This window comes from Columba livia, chromosome 1, assembly GCF_036013475.1.
Source record: "Columba livia isolate bColLiv1 breed racing homer chromosome 1, bColLiv1.pat.W.v2, whole genome shotgun sequence".
NCBI classification, from domain to species: Eukaryota; Metazoa; Chordata; class Aves; order Columbiformes; family Columbidae; genus Columba; species Columba livia.
Genome location: NC_088602.1, coordinates 106841673 through 106867294, shown reverse-complemented (window position 1 = coordinate 106867294; position 25622 = coordinate 106841673). Strand labels below are relative to the sequence as shown.

Below are 25622 nucleotides of genomic sequence, written 5' to 3'. Positions count from 1 at the left end.
GAAGGGAAGTTATAGCCAGGTGGGGATTGGTCTCTTCTCCCAGGCAGTTAGCAATAGGACAAGGGGGCATGGGCTTAAACTCTACCAGGGGAAATTTGGCTGGATATTAGAAAGGAATTCTTTACAGAGAGAGTGATCAGGCATTGGAATGGCCTGCCCAGGGAGGTAGTGGACTCGCCATCCCTGGAGGTTTTTAAACTGAGATTGGACATGGCACTTAGTGCCATGATCTAGTAAATGGACTAGAGTTGGACCAAGGGTTGGACTCGATGATCTCTGAGGTCTTTTCCAACCCAGTCGATTCTGTGATTCTGTGAATTTGAGACAGAGCTCTGTACAACTGCTTTTTCAATAAATAAATTCTAATCTTCAGAGAGTATTATAAGACTAATCTCTCTTTTCCTGATAGAGAAGAAGGCTTGAAAGGAAAATAGACCAGCAAGATATCATTCATTAAGTTTAATTGTTTATTTTGTTTGTTTGTTTGTTTTTTAAAGCTCGAGAAGCAAGATTTCTGAGAGATTATTGCAATTGTGAAGAATATATGCAAAACAGGACATTAGATAGTTAAATATGAGGAAAAATGAAATTAAAGGTTTGATCTGTAATTCTTTTGCTTTTTGACGCTAAGGTTATAGTCCAGGAGCTGCACCTGTTTCTGCCAAGTGCACATAGGGCCTAGTGGTTTCAAAGTAAAAAAATGCTCATTTTGTCCCTCTTGTACAATAAAGCAAGAAATATGGTAAATTTTAAGTGATGAGAAAAACTTGGAAAAATAAGTGGCTCCCCCTGCTGCTGATCGTTGGAGAGCAAATGTAACTCAGTGAATGATGAGAGCTGTTGATGGCCAAATGTTAGTCTGTACATAATGACAATAAAAAATAGAGTAGTTTATCTGAAGATTTTTCTAATTTCATTACATCAAATCTGTATTAGGTATTTGGAAACAAACGTGGCATTGTTTTGAAACAAATTAGAAGATTGGCCAAATACCAGAGAAATGTGCTCCTGACTGTAGTGAGACACACCAGTCACCACCAGAAAGGTCAGCCAACAGGCTTGTTTGGTTTTGACAGTAACTTTGTGTCTGATGAAGAATCTTAGAGCGTGAAGCAAGAGCTGAATTTAGGTATCGGACCTGTTGTGCTACAATGCTGAGACTCATTTGTATTTCAGAGATTCTGAAGGTCTCTTGCAGCATTAGATCTTAAAATCATTCGGTTTTGTAAGTAAGGGCAGCCGCTCCTTGTTACACCCACTGGTAGAACTTAGCAGCAGCAAAGGATAAAAAAAGGAAACTCCACAGTGTTTAGAGCCAACTTAATGCCTGATTTATGTTGAAATAGAAAGGGGAATGCATGGAATGCTATAGCAAGCAAGAGAGTCCAAGAGCTATATTTGAACTTCGATCTTTTAACTAAAAGTTGACAAGGGTTATTAATAGTCAAGAAATATGTAGGAGCTGCCGGGTTTTACTGAACTTATTGGTAGATCTTTTATGTACATCTCAATGGTAAGTTTCACTGTAAGCACTGCAGCCAAAATAGAATTTGAATTAAATAAACAGATTTATATAATTAGGAAACTCAGTTTTGTTTGTTTTATTGCTGGTACTGACCTGGGGCTGCTAGCAACCATAGCAAAAGGCAGTCCCCGCTTAGACCTCAAATCACTTACAATTTGATTACACCAAAAGGACATACAGTGCCTGAATGTAAAACAATACAGGAGTACTTTTCCATGCGTGATCTTGTTGATATTTTTGGCGAGTGAAGGATGTGTGCTGTAACTAGCAGTTGATGTTTATTCTGTAACCTTGTCCAATGTGCAGTGTCTCTTGCTCAGTCTGTTCCCTTACGGGCTTTGTTCAGATTTCAAACATTTTGTTAGGCTGACTCTTAGAAAATCTGCAATATAGAAGGCACAACTGTGTGTATAAATGCATTTTTGCACAGATAAATTCACACATTATAATATTGCTAGACTTACCTTACAAGATACATTTGTGTCAGCAAACTAAAAATATGCAGGATCAAGCTGGGACTTGGAATTTTAAGTACCTCTTGTTGCTCTTCATTGAACCACTGGCACGAAAGTTTCCATTGAAGCTTGGATCCTACAAAAGGGAATCACTCAGGCAGACCCCTACATTTCTGCTCCTCAGCATCCTAAATCATCCCATTTCATTCTGCCTGAAGGATCAGGAATGAGCAAAGGGTAGAAGGTTGTCCCTCCTTCTGCTACGAGAAATAAAGGATGCATTAGACGCATTCAGTCAAGGTTAGCCTTCAGCTTTTAAGGTCAGGAAGCTGAAATGGTTCAGGGCTCTTGAACAGATTTTGTCAGCACAGAAGAATGTTAAGGACTGCTGTTCGCTGGCAGATATTTAGGGAGCTCCTGGAGTATTTAACAGACGTTCATTATTTTGAAGGCTTGCATAAACAAAAATGGTATTGCTTTTATAGTAAAATTAATAAAGATCACTTAGAACTCAAAGAAGCAGAGCCAAGGCCTGTGTGAAGGAAGTGAAATGAAACACAGGATACCAACATACCCCTTACCATTGCGTGAGGTTGCACATGGTAATGTGGTGATCATACTGAGCTCAGGAGACAAGGAGCAAAAGTTTGCACAGAGCTTTTAAATATACTTTGCAAAGGGATTCTGTCACTTTGTGACCATTAATACAATTTACACAACTTGGGAGGAAAAGGCAAAAGTAAAATGGTTTTTTTTTTTTCCAATTTGGCAAATGTATGGACAGCAATTCTGTATTTTGTATTTATGCCTTGCTAGTACAGTGGGGCTGTGATGTGGTTGGCATTAATTTGAAGGGATAAATCTGTGGTATTTCTAGGGGAAAAGTTCATATATGGTAGAAGGAATACCTGTTTAAAGTGCCAACTCAATATATCCAGGCAGAGTTATTAAAATAATACGTGCTTGGGTTGTTTTCTTTTGACTCTGAATGAATAGGATGTGTTTAATTCCCAAAAGACAGTTTCTCATGTCAGAGAGTACTTATGTCATATGTATTTTTGTTCTTGGTTATCTGATAGATTATATGAGGTCTTTTCCATTGTTTCTTTGCCTTATGTGTTATTACTTGTACAAGTGTAATCATCTTTGTGATCTGTTGAAGTTAGCAAATGCTGGGTTAGCAATTGCTGATCTGGTTGTGGACACTAAGTGGTGTCATAGGAAATGACTAGTGTTTATTAGGGAATACATTAGGAAGAAAATTTCCGTTGGTGCCCTCAGCTGGTTGAGCAAAAACATGACTCAAATCAGTAGGGTGAAGAAGAAGGAATTGGCACAGGAATATATAGTCAGTAAGGATAAATGGTGTAATGGGTGATAAATGAACAGTGACCTGAGTAAATGGGTCTTGTGTCCTAAGAAAATTGCTATTTGAAATAAAATTTTAGTGTTCAAATTTTAATTAATTCAGGAAAATAAGAAAAGCTATTAATATTGTTGTGCAAGATGACATCCTTACTCCCCACCACCACTGTGGCAAGACAGGAGGAATGCAAGGAACTTGGCAATTTCTTAATTTGTTTGAAGAACCAGAGACAACAGCCAGAAACTTGTGAATTTCCTCTTGCTGAGAGAGAGGGGAGCCTGTTGTGAATGACACTTTCCTGACGTCTCCAGTAGGTACTGCTGCTCATAGGGAAACTTGGGAACAGTGCTCCAGATCAGATGGCTCCAAAGACTTGGCTGGATTATGTCGGAGACACTCCTGCCATGGGAACTGCCCAAGGTCATCTTCAACTAGATCACGTTGCTCAGAGCCCCATCCAGCCTGGCCTTGAATGTTTCCAGGGACTGAGGCATCTACCACCTCTTTGGGCAACCTGGGCCAGTGTTTCACCACCCTCACTATACAAAATTTCTTCCTCATGTCTAGCCTGAATCTCTCCTCTTTTGGTTTAAAACCATTAGCCCTCATTCCTTTTTCACTTCCACAGAAAATGTTCCTTCAGTTGGGTTTCTGATACTGGCTTCCATGAAGCAGGCCAAGTAAAGTCTATTGAGAAGACAAGCACCCTATAATATGAAATAGCAACTGCAAAACTATGTCTGTTGGTCTATAATATCAGATAATACTGCAGATAAGTGTTAATCATATAGTTTATAGGTCACATTTCTCATAAAGGTCTTTGGAACTACTAGGAAGGTAATCTAGCAGTATTTTGAAATGCTGGGAAGTTATACTGAAATTGCTGTTGCAGTACAGGTTGATAATTTTAAATTTCTTCTGGCTTTTTGTTAGTATGATGAAATATTTCAGAGTTGTATAGTCTTTGTGTTTAAAAAGTAGAGCTCATTTTTTACCCTTACAAAAGGGTATCCAGGTACTGATCCATATTTCACCAATATTAGAAGTATATTTTTTCAGCTGAAGCAAAAAAAAAGCATTTTTCTTTATTGTAATTTAAAAAAATGTTTACTGGAATGTAATTGCACATTGAAAAAAATACCATAAACAGTTCACTCTTTAATCTTCTAACCAGACAGTTAAAAACTACTGAAAGTGATTTAACAATATGGAAGGTGATATAAGATCTTGTTTGTCAGGTAACACTGGACACCCGATTGCTCTCGCAATCCTAGAACTGTTGCAATTTACATCAAAACAGTGGCATAATGTTTTCATATTACATGTCACACCTAGCTATATGTCAAAATGTAAATAATGTGCAGGACATTTCCTCAAAAATACGTATCTATTTTTATATAAACAGATCACATTTACTGCTTAGTCACATAATGCAAAAATCTCCCGAGAAGATTTTGGTTAACTGATTTTCCATTGTTTTTGCAGTCATCCAACTCTCTGAAGGCATCTTATGAAGACTGGCTGCTGACGTATGGCTTGAGTGTCTCTCCTTTTCACATGCGATGGCAAACAGCTCTCTTCAACCGCCAGTTCTACAACTGGGGGAGATGGAAGCCCAGATTTCTGTATTTATGGTATAATTCAGGATTTTTTTTTCTTCTGTCAAATGCAAGTCAACCACTTAACCACATCTGTGCCTTTCAGCCTTAAAATTGCAATGGATAGACATGGTTATTTCACTGGGCTAACAATAAAACCAAACTAGTCTGGTTGCCATAATTGTACTGTGCCAGTATAAGAATTTCTCCTCTGCTAAAATATACATAGCTGTAATATGGGTGGCATATTGACATGCTATAAAACTAGAAATCTGTAAACTATTTTTACCTATAGTTTGAACTATACATAGTTCTTCAGGGTACAGCTATTACATGTAATACTGCATACAGAAGTAGGTCTGAAAGCAGCTTCTCATATCCTAGATCTGCCCATCACTGTATACTGAGCTTTCCCACTAGAGTTTACAAAGTATTCAAAGACAGTAGTGTCCCTGTTGTCAGTCATTGCCCAGACATTTAGCAACGATACCTGCTCAGAAGCACATTGCTCACCTTCTTTATCTGCCTGCATGTTTCCCTGCTAAGATTGCACGGCATGCTGGGAATGGCTAAATAAATACGGTGGTTAGTGTGGATGCTCCTGGACTGCTTTAGAAAATTATTGCTCAGTTGCCTTCCTAGCATTACTTCATATCTGCTCTGAAAATTGAAAATGAGGAAGGTTTGAATTTCTTTTCATTTCCTGTATTGCTACTCCCAGTCAGACTGTAATAAAAGAGAGGTCTGCTTCATATTGCTTTCTCTCATATGTAATGATTTTTCTATTTCAGTTTGAAATAGCTCAATATCAATCACAATTTTTAATGTGTTTAATTTATTACAATATAATGTTTCTACCAGTCTCTTTAATTAACATTACAAGTACATGCTGCTTAAAATAAATTACTAATTCCCAGGGAGCTTCATTAAGTATGGTAAGAGAACAATCATGCTATTCGGAGAGGAAAAAGAGGTAGTGAATTGAAGTGTTTTAGCTAGAAACTAAACTTCATCACATCTTTCAACTATTGGATAGTGTAAAATAATAATTCTAAATAAAAATTTATCCCTAGTTGGGTTGACATAAATTGAAGTTATTTTCAACACTGATTTTCATTAAAAATAAATTGGTGAGAAGAACAATGTTTTAAGTATTTTATTTTAATCTGGTCTTTCAGTTGTACCTTTCGGTTTTTGTTCTTTAAAAAAGGTTGAGTCTCATTTATTGTTCTTTAGCACTTTTTGTTGTTTGTGAGGAAGATGCAATTTTAAAAAAAATGCTTATATAGATAAATACATATGCTACCCAGTACTTTGCTTCAGGTCTTTAAATACGTGATGGTGTGGTGCAGCATGGTAAATTATACATTGTGAGTTATGTTTTTATATTCCTAGCTAATGGCAAGTTACATATATTGGGTAACTAAATAAAATTTAGAATGTGTAAGAATAACATAAAATATTTGAAAATTAATCAGGATGTAGTTTAGAAGTAAAATATTTACTAAGCAAGGAAAATATTATATGTCATTAGTCAATGTTATTAATATATGTTGTTATTGTTATTAGTTTTCTTTAGCTAATATTTTTATACTGGATTGTTGATACAGGAATGGTAATAGCATCAGATAAGTTTTGCCCTGTGAGTTTGGTGTGCTAAGCTGGGCTGAAGCAGTTACATATAGAGAGTATATACCCTATCTTCTTGTAACTATGCATTGCTAAACTATGTGCTTCTCTGTGTAGGTTCAGCATAGGAATGGTGTTCGGTATAGTTGCCATGTTTGGCTCTGTTATTCTTCTCGGAAAGACACTGATACAAACACTGACACAGATGCTCACTGAGGCACCAAAAGCCCAGAATGATCGTATGCTGCAAGTTGTGGTAAGTGTTCTCCCTTCAGGCCCTGATTTGAGAGTTGTGAACTGATCTTAACAGTTTCTTAAAAGGGTATGTGATGCTTAAATCCTCCCATGCAAGAATAACGCAACTCCTGATATTAGTCTACATTAAAATTTTCTGGTTTGTTATCAGCCTTAAAAATGGGGAGTAGAAGCAGTAAAAGAGGGGAAGAGAAATGAAGGCAAATGTGTAAAGTTTACATGAAAAATTCTCAGGAGTGAGAATTTGCTAGTAATTTTGAAAAGCCCTCAGTTGTCATAGCACTAAGAATACAAAACAGAGCTAAGAATTTGCCTCCTCTGAGTTTTGCAATGTAGTGGCACTGGTGACCTTAAGCTTTGCAGAGCAAATCCATAGTCCACAAGAAGAGAGGACTTCTACTTCATTTATTACAGTACAAAACATCAGTGGGAAAGGAAAGAAATGTAAAGAGCTTTGTGTGATAGGGGAAACAAAGATTCATTAGTGAGGAGATGGCATATATTTTGATTGTTCAAGGACTCATGCCCTTATTTGTGAAACTGAAAGTTCTGTTTCTGGTAGTATCAAATTAAAAGCCTAATAGAGTTCTGACGCTGGATGATATATTGTATGATTTTAGAAAAGAGTGTATTTCACAGAATGGGAGAGATTACAAATACTGTCTTTTTTATCTCCATGCCAGGCAGTAATTGAAGAACTGACTTTGCCATTACAATAATTTTAATCTGGAAGGATTCCTAACTACTCTTTATTTCCCCAAGAGTGCTATCTGGCCAGAACATACAGTCATTTTCTAGCAATGTAGAAAGTCTTGCGAGGTTGCTCTGCCTTCTGCTGCATGGCTTAGAGCAGGTGTGCCCAACCATTTTACTCTATTCAAGCACTCAGCTGGTTTAGTGAACAGGAGTTGGGAATTGTGCTCTGTCATGATAGGTCTTCTCCTAAGTGCTAGACTGACTGTGTGCAGCTAGACGTAAAAAATTGCATGAGTGCAGGAAGCCTGATCATTAACACGTGCCATAAATGCAGTGCCTTTGGGATGGTTCGGGTCTGTTTCATGCATGCAGGGTGAATAAAGCAACTGCAGAATGTGTTGGCAAAAGCAGGCAATGAGACCTGGGAGAGAACTGGTACTGCCACTGCTATCACCCCATCCACAGACTGCTCCTGAATTATCTTCAGAAGCAGACAGGAGTGGGCAGTTTTGGCATTCAGTAGAGCACAAGTTAAACAAGAGACAGAAAAATTTTAAGTTACATGCCAGCAGGGTCTATCCTAAGCATGCATGTCTGTTACATTCTGGAGTAAGAAAAGCCTCCCTTACATCTTCAATTTTGGAAGTCATTATATGGATTTATCCATTTTTGTGACACTAGAGTAAACTTGTCATTTGCAATACATTGCTCTTTTGAGAAAATAATACAGATGCAGCCAAAGTAAAGATGAGCCTTTGGAAATAACCTGGTATGAATCTGAACTATAAAAGCAGAAATCTGGGATAATGTTCACCATTTCAATGTGGAACTGATTCCTCAGTGGCTGCCTACTGGCAATATCACTGCTTTCACACCAAGGACAGACTAACATTGAAAAAGGTGGAATGTGTAGGGATAATGTAATGTCATGTGTGGGGATAAGGTTACTTCTTCTAAGTTGACTTGTGGTTCTCTTTCTTTCCTATCTCGTTCTTTCATTTCTGAATGATCACAGTTGTATAACTCTGCCTTAAAAGAGTTTCAGTATTCTTTTTGAGGGGAATGTGCTAGCATAAGTTGACACAAGACACTGACCCACGTATGGTTTCAGAGAGGTGAAGAACAAGTCAGGACGACCTCTCCTCATTTAAATCAGTTATTGTTGTTGAGCCTGGAGAAGAGAAGGCTCCGAGGAGACCTTATTGCAGCCTTTCAGTACTTAAAAGGGGCCTGTAAGAAAGATGAGGACAAACTTTTTAGCAGGCCCATTGTGATAGAACAAGAGGTAATGCTTTAAACTGCAAGAGGGGAGATTTAGACTAGATATCAAGCAGAATTTTTTTTACAATGAGAATGGTGAAACACTGGCCCAGGTTGCCCAGAAACGTGGTAGATGTCCCATCCCTGGAGACATTCCAGGCCAGGCTGGACGGGGCTCTGAGCAACCTGATCTAGTTGAAGATGTTCCTGTTCATTGCAGGGCATTGGACTAGATGATCTGTAAGATCCCTTCCAACTCAAACTATTCTATGATTTGTATTTTACTGCCTGAAGGAAATTGAGTTAGTTTTTTTTAAAAAAAAAAAACAAACAAAAGCTTTTTTAAAATTCAATTTTAGCCTGTGGCATAAATCTGTTTGGCCTTTAGCCTTTGGCTGTGGAGAGAGGAAGATAGAGTTCTGCTTATGTTTTATTTATTAAGATTTTTATACCCTTCTGTGCTGGTTTGACTGAAAGTAAGTTAATTTTCTTCATGCAGTTAGAAACTTTTCTTTTTCCTAGTTAGCACAGTTGTTGTTTGGATTTAGTTTGAGAACAAGAAGACACCCTGGGACAGAATTAATGTTTTTCTTCGAGTAACTTTCCAGTGTCTTCGAGGTGGAACAAAGAGGATGTAAGAGCTCACCGTTATATTTGTTGTTGTCTGGGAGCCACGGTCTTTCTGAGCTCTCTGCCCATACTGGGAAGGGGGCATAGATAGGATTGACCTTGACTGACATCCAGACTGATAAATTAGAATATTCCGTGCCATTAGTGTTCTGCTTCATATTTAAGGAGAGTTGGGTTTTCTAGCTAGATGGACTGAGACAGAAACCTGTTACGGTTCTGCTCTGTTTTGGGGAGTTCTGTTTGGTACTTTCCTTAGTTTAGCCTTTTGCCATCCTGCCATTTTGCAGTGGCCTCTGGGCCTTTCTGCCTTTTCTCCTCTTCCCCTGGGATCAGCTGTTGGGACCAGGGCAATCTCTCTTTTTCTGGGACTGGTGGCTCAGCACAGAGAGGGTTTGTGAGGAATTGCATTGAGTATCTTTTATTTTAGAATCTATTTTCCATTTTATATATATTAGTAGTAGTAGTATATCTCTATTATTTTGTTATCTTATTAAACTGTGTTTATCTCAGTCCACGAGTTTCTCCCATCCCTTTTGATTAGGTGTCCCATATGGGCGTGCAGGAGGTGTTAGCAAGCAGCTATCGTGGTTTAGATTGCTAGCTTAGGTTAAACTGTGACACCTTTCTCTTTTGTTCAATTGTGTACTTTATTTAAATCACCTATCTGTAGGTAACTGGGCTGTTTTCCTTTAATTGCCCCCCTTGACAATTGACAAAAGTGGGAAAGAGGCAGAGCAGTTACTAGCAAAGGATCTTATTTTACTAAAGGATTTCCAGAACATAAAATATGACAATACTTACTCACAAAATACTGCTATTGATTTCAGAACCCTTTGTGAGAGTTAGCTTCTATTTTAGGTGAATCCTAAATTAGCTTCTTCGACATGAGGTCTGAAAGCATCCCGTGCTGTGTTCTAACAGGCTATAGTCATGGTGGTATAAAGATGGGAACTCTTGCTGTTGCTGTCTGTCCTTCTGTGTGCCCAGAGCAGAGGGCCACTGGCAATGCCAGTTAACTGGTGCATTAGTGCCACCAGCTGATGCTGTAAAACAAGCAATGGATGCTGAACAAATGAAGAGCAGCTGTCCCCATACAGTGAGGTACAACAGTCATGTTGTGATCACATTCTGGACAGAATTGGTGAAATTATTCAGCTTAACATTAATGAAAACATTATTTTGAAAAATTTCTTTTAGCTGTTAGATTGTATCACCCACCTAATGTAGAATTCTGCTGCATGGGTAGGTGAATGCAAATAATTGCGGAATGTGGACTGAATGAAGGTAGGATCAAATGGATTCTATTCAGTCGGATCTGCAGCCTTTTGTGTCCCACAAGGGTAGTTTTAAGAGAGTCCTATAGACAGGCCAGGAATTTTTGCCCATAGCATCGCTTTTCTGCCACTGGATTGCGATTCGAGTTGTGACATCAGCTGTTCATGACTGTACTGGAGTGTTCCCTGCCTCAAACGGGGAGGTGTGTGGGGCAGACCGGAGAACTGTCCCAAAGCAAGCAGCAGAAGTGGCCTTATCATCCCACCACAGCGCGGCCGCTGAGCGGGGAGGGGAACCGAGTAGGAGGAAAGTCCATTGGCAGGAAAGGTGGGATGGTTCTTTGTTCTCTGACTCATGACTGCTTTGAAGCCCATCTGGAAGGGCCTGGTGTCTCATGACTAGTGTGATGAAGGACCTGGGAAGTGGTGGGAAACCATAGCAACAGAAGGAATGTGAGAGGCCTGCATAAATTTGCCTGGTTTTTTTTAAAGGTTATATTGCCATATGTTGATTGACAAAACTTGAACAATAGCCAAAAGTTACCCTTGTAAATTAGGGATAGTCTTGTCATTTGGATAGGCAGAGAGAAGGGAAACTGACAGTTCTAGCTGTAGGTTCATTTTTTTGAGCTTCTTGGGCTCATAGTGTTTTAAGTGCCATACTTTTTTGTTTCTTTTCTCCTTAAGGGTAGATATTCTTCATAGCTACATGCCTGGCTGCAGAAAATTGTAAACTAAGGCTCACAGTTGCCAAGCCTGTCTCATTTGAGTGGAAGTCTGTGTACGTTTTTGTAAACTCCTTGAGCTTAATACAGAGTAGGACACATTTGCTCAGGGTTGTGGGGAATAAGGGCAGGGAGAAGGCTTTTGCATCTGGAGAGCTTTTCAGCTTTCAACAAAATAATATATATTTACTACATTAAAAAATACGTTGACTAAAGTGGGAGGAGAGGTACAAGCTGATAGTGCTGTGTGAGAACGCGCGCTGTTCTGTTGGGGGTCTGAAGAAACTGAGTGAGAGCAGCAGCTTTAGGAGCAGAATGATTTGTCTTTGTACCTCTCGGTTTTCTAGTGTGTTTTGTTTTGTTGTCATGCCCACATCAACAGGTGCCTGGTGTAAATTTGCCTGTCAGCCAGCTGACCTATTTCTTCTCTGCAATCCTCATCAGTGGTGTGATACATGAAGTCGGCCATGGGGTGGCAGCTATTAGGTAATACAAATTACTTTTCTCTTACTATGTGCCAACAAAGCCTAATAATCCAGAGCATTTACTTACAGGTGAATGTTGTTAGCACCTCTTCAGTTTATCTAGGGAGTCTGCTTATTCTTTATTTCGTAGCTTTCCTTATATTTTAAGTTTGGAAGGGTGTGCAATTAGGGATAGTGTTTTAATACAGTGTCTATTCTACAGATCATGAGATAGGAGTTCTGCTTTGCAAATATACCGCACTGCATCAGGTTTAAGAGAATACTTCTTTTAGTGCTCCTGTTTTTCACACAGCAATTGCATTTCTGTGTCTGTGGCACTTGAAGAGGACCCGTGTGCTATTGCACAATGGTACATTAAAATAGATTATAAATTGGTTTGTTTAAACATAGCTTGTGAAGTAGCATATGATCATGCTGAAGCAGTAACTCAGTCAAGTGTGATTTGCCCCTATGAATCTCAGTGATGTGTTAATTTTCATCAAAGATTATCCTTTTAATGTCACTTAACTATAATGACTACTTCACAATTAGGTGACATGATTAATCATTACTGTTAAATGACACTGTAGCATAAGAGGGTTAAGTGGTGGTTACTGGGGCTGGTATTCAGGTGTCCTCTGCATTTCTTCTGGACACCATCATAACCTGTTCCATGAGCATGAAGCCTTACATTGTTTCTCTGATTTTCTTGAGTGTAGGGAGTCATGACTGCATCTTAACCCAATACTACCTTTTTCTTATAACCCTGAAAGTTCTGAATTAAAGGGATGGTTTGGGACCCTGTGTGTTTCATGTGCTCTGTTTGTCTTTCAGCTTTTTTCCCTGTGGATTTTTCTATGGAGGATGAAGCTCTTGCTCATCCCACCACAGGAAGAACCAACAAAATTTTCTTTCTCTTACAGTGCCTTCACATGCTACTGGTTAACTGCAGAGCAGTCAGGAGTAACTATAGAGCTCTTTTTAACCAGAATGGATAATTCTTATGCCTTAGTGGTGTGATAACTCCATTGAAGATCTGAAGCAAAGGCTCTGAATATTCAAGTTTGGGTTATGTTTTTGCCAAAAAATTGATTCCAAGCTATTTTCAAGGGGAAAATTAGGTTGTCCAATGTACGTTGCTGTAGCTGTTTTCTCTTTGACCATTTTCTTTTTTTTTTTTTTTTTCCCCAGCACTGGCTAGGTCTGTAATGCTGTTAGGGTCAGTTCTCAGGGTTTAAGCTTTACTAAATAGCTGTGCTGTGGGCAAATTTTATTCTTCTGGGAAATCACTGTGACTCCCTTAAATCTAATACACTTTGTCCAACTTTAGTTCAAGATTGTATTGGCTGTGATCTACAAGCGCTTAAAATATTTGAGCCTTAGCTTAGTCAGGGCTTGTGCCAGAAAAATCTTTGTCTTCTTCCCTCTGTACTTGCCTACCCAAGTCATGAAATCGTGTATAGACGTTAAACTATTACTAATTGGTAGTATGGGTAGGTCTGAGATTAACTGCAGGGAATTAATGTATTACTTCATTCTGATTAATTTTGTATAATTTAATGTCTTATTGTATATGTACAATAAAGAAATAAATGTGAGTAAATAAAATGCTATGCCCAGCATACTGTTTCAGTAAAGATATGGGATTAGTTGATACATGCCTGATGTGTCTTGGAACGTGATTGTCTTGGCATAATAATTAGAATGTTATTGTCTTGATACAGGATTGTCATGCCTCTATAAGTCCCTTATGAAATGTGTTGCTTCATAAAACCTTTATGTACTTATTCCAAAATGTGCCATTTAAAAGCAGTTGTAAAGCCTCTCCTCTGAAAATTATATATATATATTTCCTATATTTCCTGTATGACAGTGTCAGCTACTAATATATATAAATAGCATTTGTCCTTTTAACGTCTTGACTTATTTTCCTTTTTTCAGGACATTTCCCTGATTTTTTTAGTTTACAATTTACTCTAAATTCTATTTAGGAGAAAGAGAGAAATTATTAATTTCAGAACTCTATAAGTGTTTCTCTAAAAGGAAAGTGATTGCTTCTTCCAGATAATTTTTCACAGATTAGTTTGAATCTACACCCTACAGGCTGACATTTTTTTACTTAAAATAAAAAATCCCCCAAATATTAAAATATATGTTAACTTGAAAGTAATTTTTTTTCAAAAAAAGTATTTTATGTGTTACTGTTACCAATAGACAGAAAAGAAATTGAAGTTATACTTTTCATCCTTTATTTTTTACCAGGCCCACAAATGTGTGCTGCTTAAAAGTGGCAACGATTGCAGAAAACATCCTTTAGTTTAATTATTTTTAATTATTCATATTATGAAAAATAAGTTAATTTTAGAATTATAATTTTAGTTATTCTCTTAGTCAAAAATAGGCGTGCTATGTAGAATCCTTTTTTCATTTGTTTCTTTGCAGTAACACCCCTTAATTTTTTTCTTCTTTTTTAAGAGAACAAGTTCGATTTAATGGATTTGGGATTTTTATCTTCATTGTCTATCCTGGAGCGTTTGTTGACCTCTTCACAACACACTTGCAACTGATATCTCCAGTACAGCAATTAAGGATATTTTGTGCAGGTTCGTGCTTTTTTCATTAAATCTTTGCTTAGTACAGTTACTTATTCTATGAGCAGCACTTGTGAATCCTTGGTGGAGGATTAAAGGTTTCAAATGAAGATGTACAAAAGCTTCTCTTTACCTGAAGATGATCCTTCTGTTCTGCACCTAAACTGTGATTTCAGAAAATCATTTGATCATTACTGCCCATATTGCGCTGTTTTCTGGAGGAAAGACATCGGTTTCTAGGAGCTTAAATAAGTACCAATTTCCTGAAATGAAAATGTTATTATACCTAGATCTGATTCAGAATAGTTGTGCATAAGAAAATCCAGTTGTGTGGTTAGGGAAAAAATGTGGTTTCTGACCTTCTTGTCTCATTAGAAAAAGGTCCTACACCAGCTCAGGTGCAGAAGTTCCTTTGTCTTTTTTTTTTTTCCTTCATATTGTATAGACTAAGTAGCAAAATTTTGGAGCACACAAGCTGGAAAATACTCAGCCAGAAGACTGGTGGCATAAGAACATGACTTGCTGTCACAGGTAAACAGTCTTGAGCAATTCACTACCATTTTCTGCAATAGGAACAATCTATTAAATGGTTTTTGGTAGTATTGCAAGTGATTTTCAGTGATGCGTGAGTTATGTTATTATATAGGTCACTGTTTTGATATTGCCATCAGGAGGAAATAAAGGCTAAAACACAAACATCCAAAAAGAATCACAGTTTATGGCTCCAAATAACCTCCAGATGTTTTTTTTTGATTTGATGTTTTTTTGAAGTCTCTAGCTACTGGGAACTAGAGCCCTGTTACTGTGGAAAGTTAGACTGAGACTGTGTGTTATGCTATCTGAACTGTTTAGATGATTGATTTCTAGAGACAAATGTGGTTCCCAAACTATTGAAATAAAGGTAGAAAAGTTAGCATCTTGGTTTAGTTCTTGATACTGATGACTTTCTATTGCAGGGGACAATAGGACACCAGCCAGCCTGTTGTACTGTTTAGGTACCAATATGGTTTCTTGAATATTGTAACTAAAATGTTATAAAAAGGGTTTTAGGCTGGACATACAGAACCCATTAGCCAAGCTTTTTTTCAAACTTTCCTGAATCAGGTAAATGATAAATGTTAGGTAGGTAACTATATCTCTATTCCAAATACTCTAATGAAACAAAATCATTCAGCGCAATAGGCTAACTTTTATGAAGCTCTGTTTCTCAAATTAATCAATTTCCCTTTCCAGCTACTGTGAACAGACGTGAAAGACATACCAATTTTCAAAATGTGTTGCTTACATACTTTCCTGAGAAGTCATCTAGAAAAATAAGATCGTAAGCTATAATAGAAAATAATCGCTTGCTTGTTTTTGATAGCAAGCAAACATCTATAATAATTTTTCAAGTTTCTTGGGAAACTTGAAATAGGGGAATGCAAGGTAGGAACAAGCATGTTACAAAACTGGTTAGCATCGATGACTTGTTATCTGTTAGGTATAACAAATAGATGCTTTTTTTTACCGCTAATAACAGACATATTTCAGAACTAGGATGTTTGTTAATGATAAAATGTGATATTCAGTTTTTCGCACTCAGCTTTTCTTAATTGTCAGAGCAGTTGAGTGAACCTATGCTCAGTGATCTGAAGATCTGAGTTTACAGAAGCATCCTTTCAGATTTTTTTATGGCAGCTAAGTAAAAGAGCCAGAGTAAAGAATGACACCAAATATTATTCATTTTGTAGTCCACCTATACTCAGGAGATTAGAGAGTATATTTGTTGTACAGCAGATGGCATCATGAGTTCAAGAATAGTGAATGAGCGTTTTTTTTAAGACTTGGGCTATTTTTAGCATTACTTCCATGCCTGGTAGATGAAAAGTGCTTCTATGCAGCACTTTCTTATAATATCTTTCAATGAGATATGATTAAAAACTATAGAAAGAGAAATCACCTTAAGAAGCATCTATTAGTGGAAATGGCAACAAACCCTTAGTTAAAGCACTCCAAAAATGTGCTTCATTTCTGCAGCATTAGAAACATAAAAGACCGTGTGACATGTAGAGTTAGCCAGAGTCTGCCATATGTTATGATTCCTGTGTTGTATACAGTGCAAGAAAGACAGGTTTAGTTCTTTTTTAAATGTATTTACTTCCATTCCTGTCCTGTGACTGCACCGTAAATATGGAATTGAATCAAAGCCCTCTTAGCAAGATGAAACACTGTAAAGAAGAAATAAGGAGCCTCCAACATTGACAAGTTTTTCTGCATTGGTTGTTTGTCCAAGAACATGAATTAAATGAGAAAATTTGTACAGTACTGGATGTTGAAAGAAGCCAAGTATATCTTATGATAGTGGTTCATTTCTTCCTGTGGAGAACAGCATACCATAAGGATTGCAGTTGCAAATACATTGCTCAAAATAATGTGTCAGGAAATGCTGATTGTCCAACTTAGTTTCTTGATGTGGTTTTAGGTCCAAATTTTCTTGTAAAAGAAGCCTTTTTTCAAAATTGTTTGGCACATATACATGTAATTATTTTATTGATAGAGTGGACATAACCATGAAAAATACTGAATTGCAGCTAAATTTCAGACATCTTGCTGGATAGGACAAATAATATTTACATACGTATAAGCCCATTTATTAATATTCTTAAATTCAATCAACAGTTTATTCTGGTATGAGGTGACAAGTAATACATTTAGTTTCACTTGTTTTTAATATTTATGATTGATGACAACTTTGTAGATAGAAACTGTAGTTTAATAATTGATTCAGAAGCCCAGTTTTTCTTCTGGATACTCTGCCCACTATATACTATAAAAGTGGTGTTATGTGATGAAATATCACTACAGTAGAATGACACCTTAAAAATGAACTTGCAGCTTCCCTGTTTTTTTTCTGAGAGTACAATACTCAGGGGCTCAGATGCCCCTCTAAAGCTCCCCTACAAAGTGACATCATAGAAACTTAAGTTTGTAAATCAATGTAGCTTTTCTTTCATGCCTGTGTTCACAAATTAACTTTTCACCCATTCTTACAGTAATTATTTCAGGAAAGTTAATTGGAAGCTAACTTGTAGGATCTTCCATTTCAAAACTACCTTTTTGGTATTAGTGTTTATTTAGAAACATGATAGTTTTTCCTTCTTTTTAGGAGTATGGCATAATTTTGTTCTTGGTGTTGCGAGTTTCATAGTTTTGTTTCTGCTGCCAGCCATTCTTTTCCCTTTCTATTACACGGGTGTTGGGGCACTTGTCACTGAAGTTGCAGAGGTAAGAAAATATCTTTAATGTTTTCATATTATACACTTTGTGACCTGAAATGTACCTTTGTGTCTTATTACCACCATCAAATTTGATAGTGCAGCACTGTGCAGAGTCTGATACATTGTACTTCTTGTCTGCTTAAAGTTTCCTTCTTGGTCATATGTTTATTAGTATTAGTAAATGAAGGAACAGGGCATAAAAAATTAAAGATTATTCAGCATACTATAAAACTGTTTAGACATTTGAGATGAGTTTGCAGGCTCATTTCTGTGGTGTTTTGGTTTGGTTTTTAACTTCTTTTCATTATTGGCTCCAAGTAAAGCTACTGGAAACTGCATTATCACTCTAGTTATTGCTATCTGGTTTTAATGTTAAAGAATATTTCGAGCTGATTTCCTTGTTTGGTCAGCTGGAAGCAAGTAGAGATAGACTGCTGAGTTGCTGGAAAGGGCTGATTTTTTCTGACTTAATAAAATACAGCACAGTTGTAGAGCTGAAAGGAGCTGAAAGGATTCAGTCTTTCTTAGATCTAAACATGAACTGATATAACTCAGGACGAGAGTGACATTTATTATGCTTTATACCTTTGAAGGTATAGGTGCACCCTGATTTATTGAAAGATTCAGGGTATTAATTTAGGCTTCTTGAACTTAAAATTGTAGGAAAACCACAACATATTAACTGGTATGAAAATAACTACTCAAATTTGAAGAGTTTCCCCTGAACACTTGGAGACTTGCTCTTTTCTTTTTCTTTGCACTAAATAAATGATTATTTGTGAAGGATGTTGTTTTTGTAATGCTCTATCGTAAGTTGAAATATCAGTTGTAGTGGAGCCTGAGATTTTCTGTTTCTCTGGAAATAGCGTCTTAACCCAAAGATTTCATGGTTATTCAGCAGAACTGTAAACAAATCCTTGTAGTTTTAACTACAGTAACGTGACTGACTTCACTTTTTTCTCAGGATTCTCCTGCCAATGGACCAAGAGGTCTTTTTGTGGGAGACCTTGTCACTAACCTACAAGACTGCCCAGTTTATAGTGTTGAAGACTGGAATTCCTGTCTGGGAGACATTTCAGAAAAGTCACAGGTTGGCTACTGTGTAAGTGCAGCCACCCTACAGCAGTTAAGCTTTCCAGCTAGAGGTATGAGTTTAGGTGATCTCTTCATTATTTTATGTTGTAATTTTATCATGTCTTAAAGACTATTTTGGATTTAGGCTTTGTTGGTGGGGACAGATTTCTTGTTAAGTCATGTCTGCCATCCTTTCTTAAGCAGTGACCAATATGCCATTAATTTTTATGAAATCTGAAAGTGATGAAAGAGGCCGATAGAAGGGTTTCTCTGGTCTTCCAGTCATCCTGCACAAATATCCTGTATGATCCGAAAAATGAAATTTGCCTCTTCAGGATATTGCATTACTTGGTTATTAGCAGTAATACAATTATCTCCTCTATTTTTAGTTCAGTTATATGGATCAACTCAGTGATCTTTTGCAGATGTAAATTCCACATTTTACCTTACTGCTTTGATCAGCATTATGTTACAAATTGTATGGCTTAACCCAATGATGGGCTTTATTATGGCCACTTCTGATGTGTCTCACTATATTGGTTTTATGTTTCATTTGCTTCTTCAACCTCACAATCTCATTGCTATAAACTTAGTTTTGTCTGGATTGCACATATTGCTTCTAAATGTTCATCTATTTCCTTCTTTTTCATTTATGTATTAGAGTGGTTGCTGCTGTAAGGGCTTACCACTGAGAAACAACAAAAAAAGTGAACTGAACTAAACTAGAACAATAAACAAAAATTAAATAGAACAAAAAAGAACAGTGAAGTTAAATTGGCTGAATGTCTTGTGACATGCCCTAAAGTTCCCTAGGTTTTTTTCATGCAAGCATCCACGGAGACTGAATTCCAAAGGTAAGGGGATGCCACTGAGAAAAGCCTATACGATGGATTCAGAGCTTTAAGATTGTCGCTGTAATTTTTGCATTATACTGGAAGTAAAGACGAGGTCAGACAGCTCAACTAGGCAAGATCTTTGATGCATTATAGTTCTCTTGTGAGATTGAAAAGGTAGTAATTTTTTTCTAGTATGTAAGGAAAGTAATCTTACAGCTGGAAATAAGATAAATATTTAAACTGGAAATTAGTGGAGTATGGATAAGATCCTGCTTTTAGAGAACTAATAGTTTGGATTATCCCTCTGAAGATGAGAGCAACTTTGGCATATGCTTTCAGCTGGGCTGGGATGGCAAGTAAGAACCAATTCTTAGATGCTGTAGGTATATATCCTCAGATTCTACTGCAATTTCAGAGTCATGGATAATAAAACTGCATATTCTGCAGCTGAACCAGTCTTATTTATATTGAAATACTAGAGAGACAATATTGCTTCCGAGCGTGGTTGCTGTATTGTGTTAGCAGCCCGTTGTCCCACTGCTGCATTCTAATCAGACCAGTCTGTCTGCATTTTCAGAGCCATAAGCCTCCAGCAGTGAGAAATATTCCTCTGAAATGAAATGAACTCCGTTTGCTCTCTAGCAGCTGCCATTTGTCAAAATCTTGACAGTTCACAACTTGACATAAATATAGAATATCAATAAAAATGTATCTAGCAAATGGACCCTATCTACTTGACCGTAAACCAAATGGAGAGTAAACTATTTGAGTATGAAGCTAGACAGAAAACAATACCCCAAGAACCTTAATGAAATTTAAAAAAAAAAAAAAAAAAAGTGTTTTCAATGTAGTTTATAAGGAAACTAATTTCATGGTCATTCACTATTCAAAAACATATGTGGTTACTTAGCCTCAGGGTACTTGAAAAAAGGATTGTACAGTTCAGTGCTTGCACGTGTCAGCCCCAGGCATAAAGCTCCATGTTAGTGGACTGCAGGTTATGCAGTGAAAAATCAGCAACGAGTTTCACAGGCTTAATCTACCTAAGGAGGGTGCTGCAGTGATGCTGTGACACAGATTGTCACAGTGACCATTCTTTTGTGGGTTTTTTGGTTTGTTTGTTCTTTAAAGCTTATGTTTTAGAGTAAGTTAGATTTGATTTATTTAACGAACATCCATACAAAGATTATGTACCAGACTAATTAAATCGTGGTTTAAAGCATCATTTATTCACTGCTTCAGCCTTCAAGGCTTGGAAAGATTTCAAAACCTGAATCTTGTAAAGGCTTTCCATTTTTTTTTTTTAGGATATTTTGAGTCTTGGTCATTTCCATGTGATCTTGGTCATTTCGCCAGCCAATGAAATCAGTACAGCAGCAAGTAACAGATTTGTATGCCAAATGTTAATGCAAGCTAGGGGCAAGGGATAAAAGAGCTTTGTGACTCATAATGCTCAGAAAATTGCAGTGGTAGATCCCCACTATCTCTAGGATGTTTATTAAGATGAAAAATCAGTTAGTGACATGATTGAAATCAGATGACATTCCTAAAGTGAAGCTTATTTTTAATTTTGTCTGAACCACATCTAGGCTGTGTGAATTATTGTAATTCTTGAAGGCTACAGAATAATTTTGTCAGAGACTGATTTCTTTTCAGGAATTTACTATAATATTGATCATTTGCTCTATGCTTATGTTCTTTAGTCTATAGAAGACTCGATGGCACAGTTGAATGTTGTAGTAACAACAGCCTCACAGACATTTGCTTTTCATATAGCAATAAGTTGGACAGCCACCTGGTAAGTTACTTAACCTGCTCGTTCTGTTTGGTAAATCTGAAATTATTTAAACTAAATCAGTACTATTTAACAACATTTATTCAGTATACTCAAATGCTTAATAATACCTACAGTTTGTAATAAAGGTCTATGTGTGTTTTTCTCCCCATTTACAGCTGAAAAAAACCAAAATATTAGTTATGATTTTTCCCATGATCAATCAGAGAGTCTCGGGAAGAACCAGAAAAGATCTTATACCCCTCATTCCTTCAGGCTGAAAGACACCTCCCCATTTTCAGCATTGGATGAGAATATTGGTGAGAAAAAATACCCACCTTTTGAGAAGAAGGTGAAATTTCTTATTCTGGTGCTTCAGTCTTTAAAGGTACTGAGCACTACAGGCAAAGCAAAGTGCTGGACTGTCTGTTCAGTTATTTTGTTTGAAGCCAGCAGCACTGCTTGCCAATTTAAACTAAAAACATGCAAGAGAAGGTCCTAGAGATTGCCCAGTTTCTCAAAATCAGGGCCTTTATTTGATTCCTTTTTTACCATGTTGGTTTTCTTGTAATACATGAAACATATAAAGATTCTTAGTAGGATTTTGCCACGTTCTCTTCAAAATACAGAAAAGTTTGTTAAAATATGTGATCCATATTGGCAGTGATGAAATATTTCTAACAGTTCGCTTGACAAGAAAAAGCACACGTACTAACTGTGTAAACTTCTACACATGCCAGTTGATTATTGTTCTGACTTTTAGTGATAAATACGTAAAGAAATGGAAATAAATCTGTTCCTACATCTGCTATATTTACAGTTTCTAAGATAGTGAACTTCACACTCCAGGATTTTCTTGTGCTATTTAGCCACTAAGAATTGAGCACAGAGCAGTAGTTCATTTGAAATATGACAGTGGCTGGTAACATCCCGGAGTTCAGCGAGAGTCAATAAATCACTACCTCACTGAGCTTTGACATTCTTAAGCTCATAGCTGCTATTTAGGAAGAGAGATGAAAGAAAAGCATCCAGAAGCCTGTGACCTTCAAGTGTCCTTAGCTGGGCTGTGAGTTTTTGAACATATATTTAAAATAGTCTTTGCAGGGCTGTGCAGCATTATTTGCAAATGTGTCTTCTCCCCACCACTAGAATGGAAAGCGCTTTTATTGAGGTTAACGGAGAGTGTCTGACACTCACGCGTCTATGGGGAGTGTAACCATCAAGCTAAGAAGCCAGAAAATCCCACTTTCCCCCTCCCCCCCTTTTTTTCCTAAGGCAAAAAGTAAATGAAGAACTTTTGTTGCTTGCATTTAAGAACAAAAGGAAAATTATGACTGAGCCTTACAAGAGACATGAGGGGGAAAACCAATTTCCTGTTCCTTTCCACTGTGCTTTCTTTGGCTTATGAAGAGCAAGAAAGATCTGGTCTTTCAGACTGCTGAGTGAAAGAGTGAAGAGATGCAGCACTGCACTAAGTCCTGTGTTCATCTTACTTGAGAATGGGTTTTTAGCTGCCACACAGCCAGTAGGTTTTTGGTTTGTTTGCTCAACATAAAGTTTTATTCAGTCAAATGAGGTTTTAGATCAATGAAGACTAACACTTCTTAAACAGGTAAGTCACTAGTATATTGGTGCAGGCTGTGTTCATTAGAAATCACTGACTTAAGTTTAGATGCCTCGCTTTTTGTTGTGCATGTGTGTACCTTTTTAAAAAGAGTTAACTTTTATTTTGGTACATGTGTACACCTTGTCTTCCACATTCCACCAAAAATGGAATGACAAGTTTAATATATATCAGGTAGAGGTTCTGCAGGATTTGGAAAAAAAAAAACCCCAAAGATGCAGGTTTCAGCTCTGCATAGGCTGGTAGTATATCAATGAGGCAGTTCCTTTGCTTTAAAAAGGAATGTAGAATATTCTGATCTGTTGGAAAATAACTTTACATTTTAAAATAATTTTAACTGCCATTTGCAGTATGCCTGTCTGCCAGCACGAAAAGTTATTGAGGCCAGCAAAGTTTGTCGAGCCAACATGGACTGCCAGAAGGACTTTGCTCCAAGCTTTTGTGTGACTCCTTCTTTAGAGAACCAAACAAGGCTAATCAGGGTAAAACATCCACCCCATATTGACATGCTGTATGTAGGACACCCCATGCATCTTCAGTACACAGGTTGGTATTACTTTTTAAAACAGTTTAACAAAAAAAAATTCTAATATGGTTTGCTTTGCCTGGCTGCTTGAACAAGGTCTCAGAGTGCTTGTCAGTTAACTTGTTTAATGCAGAATCCATTTCTTGTTACAGCCAGAGGAGAGACATGGACTACTCAGGCCTAAAATGAAATGTGCACAGTGCAATGAGTTACAAAGGTAATAGAAACCGTATGTGATATGAGAGAGTTGTTTTTTTCAGAAAAGTATGAAAGGGCTTTTTCTATAACAGATCTCACTCAGGTTAGTCATGGGAACCAGGCACCTACATTTTCCTAACATGTGAACTTCTCAAAATGCTATTATAAAATCTCTAGGGCATCTTCCTGTAACACCTTTCCTGGAATATTAGCATCACTGCTTAAATCACACCTAATATTCAAGTACCTGTGGCAGATTCCCATGACTAATGAGCCACAAGTACAATCACAACATAGTTATTACCTAATTATTTTTTCATCTATTTGAGTGCCCTAAATTAAATAACATATAACAATTTAGTTCCTTACTTGGAAATGGACTGTGGCTCTCCTTTAGGCCAGCTTGTACCCTTGAGCCAGGTATACAAGTAAAAACTAATTCTGCTCTTGGAGCAAGTATGGAAAGAATGAACAAATGCATCTACATCCCTATTTAGCAGCTTGAGCTTAGCTTTAGATGGGCTTAGAAAGTATGAAATGTTGAACTACTGTCACTTCCCGTGAGGAACCTGTCTGTTCCTCACAGACAGCTGTACCTCTCAGGGGGAGATTTTACTTTAGACATCTTGAAGTACCTCCTTAGCAAGGCATTGTACTTTTCTGAGTAAGCACTGGAATTATGTACAAAAGAGCTTTAGAAACAGTGATGAAATCTGGTAGTGTAAATCCATTAGCACTCTTGCATAAACATTATTTTAGTTAATCTGTCAGTCTTTCTGTGCTGGTCATATTTTGACACTCTGTGGCAAATTATTTATTTCTACTTGTTTACACTATACTCTTATTTAAGCCCAAAATATGATCTCTTCACTTGTTATTTCTGGCTGCTTACCATTTAGGAGGAAAAACATTGTTCACCTGTGTGATACCAATACACAGTTCTGTATTTGATGACATCTATTCCAAATGCAGCAACATATCTTAAGAATAGAGTTTGGTAATTATTTTAAGCTCCCTTTCTTGATCTCTAACAATACAATCTGTAGGTAGTCTAGAACAATTGTTATTGTTCTTTTTCCCAGTGTGTCAGAGCAATAGAGTTTTAGGCAGTGTTTCCTGCTGAACGGTGATTCTGCAAAACAATCAAACCTGTCAGTCTTTCAGATGTCAGAAAACAATGTTATTGCATCTAAAGAGGTAGTTCTACTTTAAGAAGTTACTGTGTGAAAATACAATTTATAGGAATATATTCTGAAGTGATTTACTATACTCTGGGAATTGCACATTGAATGTGCTAATTTGAGTGCTAAAAGCTTGACTTTGTTACAAAACTTTGCTGCAAATGCAACCTATGCTCCCCTTGGACAAACACCAGAGCTAAAATGACAGGATCCTGGCTTGGGCAGCAGATAGTCTACTGTACCATCGTAGAGTTCCATGTGTTCCAGTGAAACAACTTCTAAATATTTCAGACTGAACTTTGCACTGTACAGTACTGGCTTGGGCCCAAATGTGACTGACCAGAATGTGGTAACCATTTTTTTACAGTTAGAAAAGGAAAATAATTTCTTCCTCTACTGTATGATTTTTGAAATAGGAATGTGTTTTAGGCAAATGCTTTATTCTTTAGGGTGATCATTTTGCCTGCAGGAAACATTACTTTTTAGAGTAGTGACACATTTAACACACAACCTGATAAGTGTGTCCTGTGACTTTGCTTTCTCTAGTACTGTCAATACAGTAATGTTTGAAAAACAGTTTAAGATTATGCATGTATTATTTTCTACTTAGGCTTGTATTGTCACCATGGTATTCCTGATTTATGGAGAAGCAGTAATTATTTCGTATTTTCATTTGAAGCTAGC

General features: G+C 37.1%; 1 protein-coding gene across 3 annotated transcripts in view; it reads left to right on the top strand.

The window, feature by feature from the left end:
- The window catches only part of MBTPS2 (membrane bound transcription factor peptidase, site 2), a 106864-nt gene that overhangs the window by 70473 nt on the left and 10769 nt on the right, over positions 1–25622 (top strand). For 2 of the 3 annotated variants that reach the window (XM_065071400.1, XM_065071391.1), the window contains exons 2-9: positions 4832–4980; positions 6691–6829; positions 11796–11899; positions 14353–14480; positions 17614–17732; positions 18690–18870; positions 21339–21433; positions 23384–23579. In XM_065071400.1, the coding sequence (XP_064927472.1) occupies positions 4904–4980; positions 6691–6829; positions 11796–11899; positions 14353–14480; positions 17614–17732; positions 18690–18870; positions 21339–21433; positions 23384–23579 (1039 nt within the window). In that variant the 5' untranslated portion in view covers positions 4832–4903. Of the gene's footprint in view, positions 1–4831; positions 4981–6690; positions 6830–11795; positions 11900–14352; positions 14481–17613; positions 17733–18689; positions 18871–21338; positions 21434–23383; positions 23580–23711; positions 23777–25622 lie in introns of all 3 variants that reach the window. The other variant, XR_010474160.1, reaches the window with a different exon arrangement.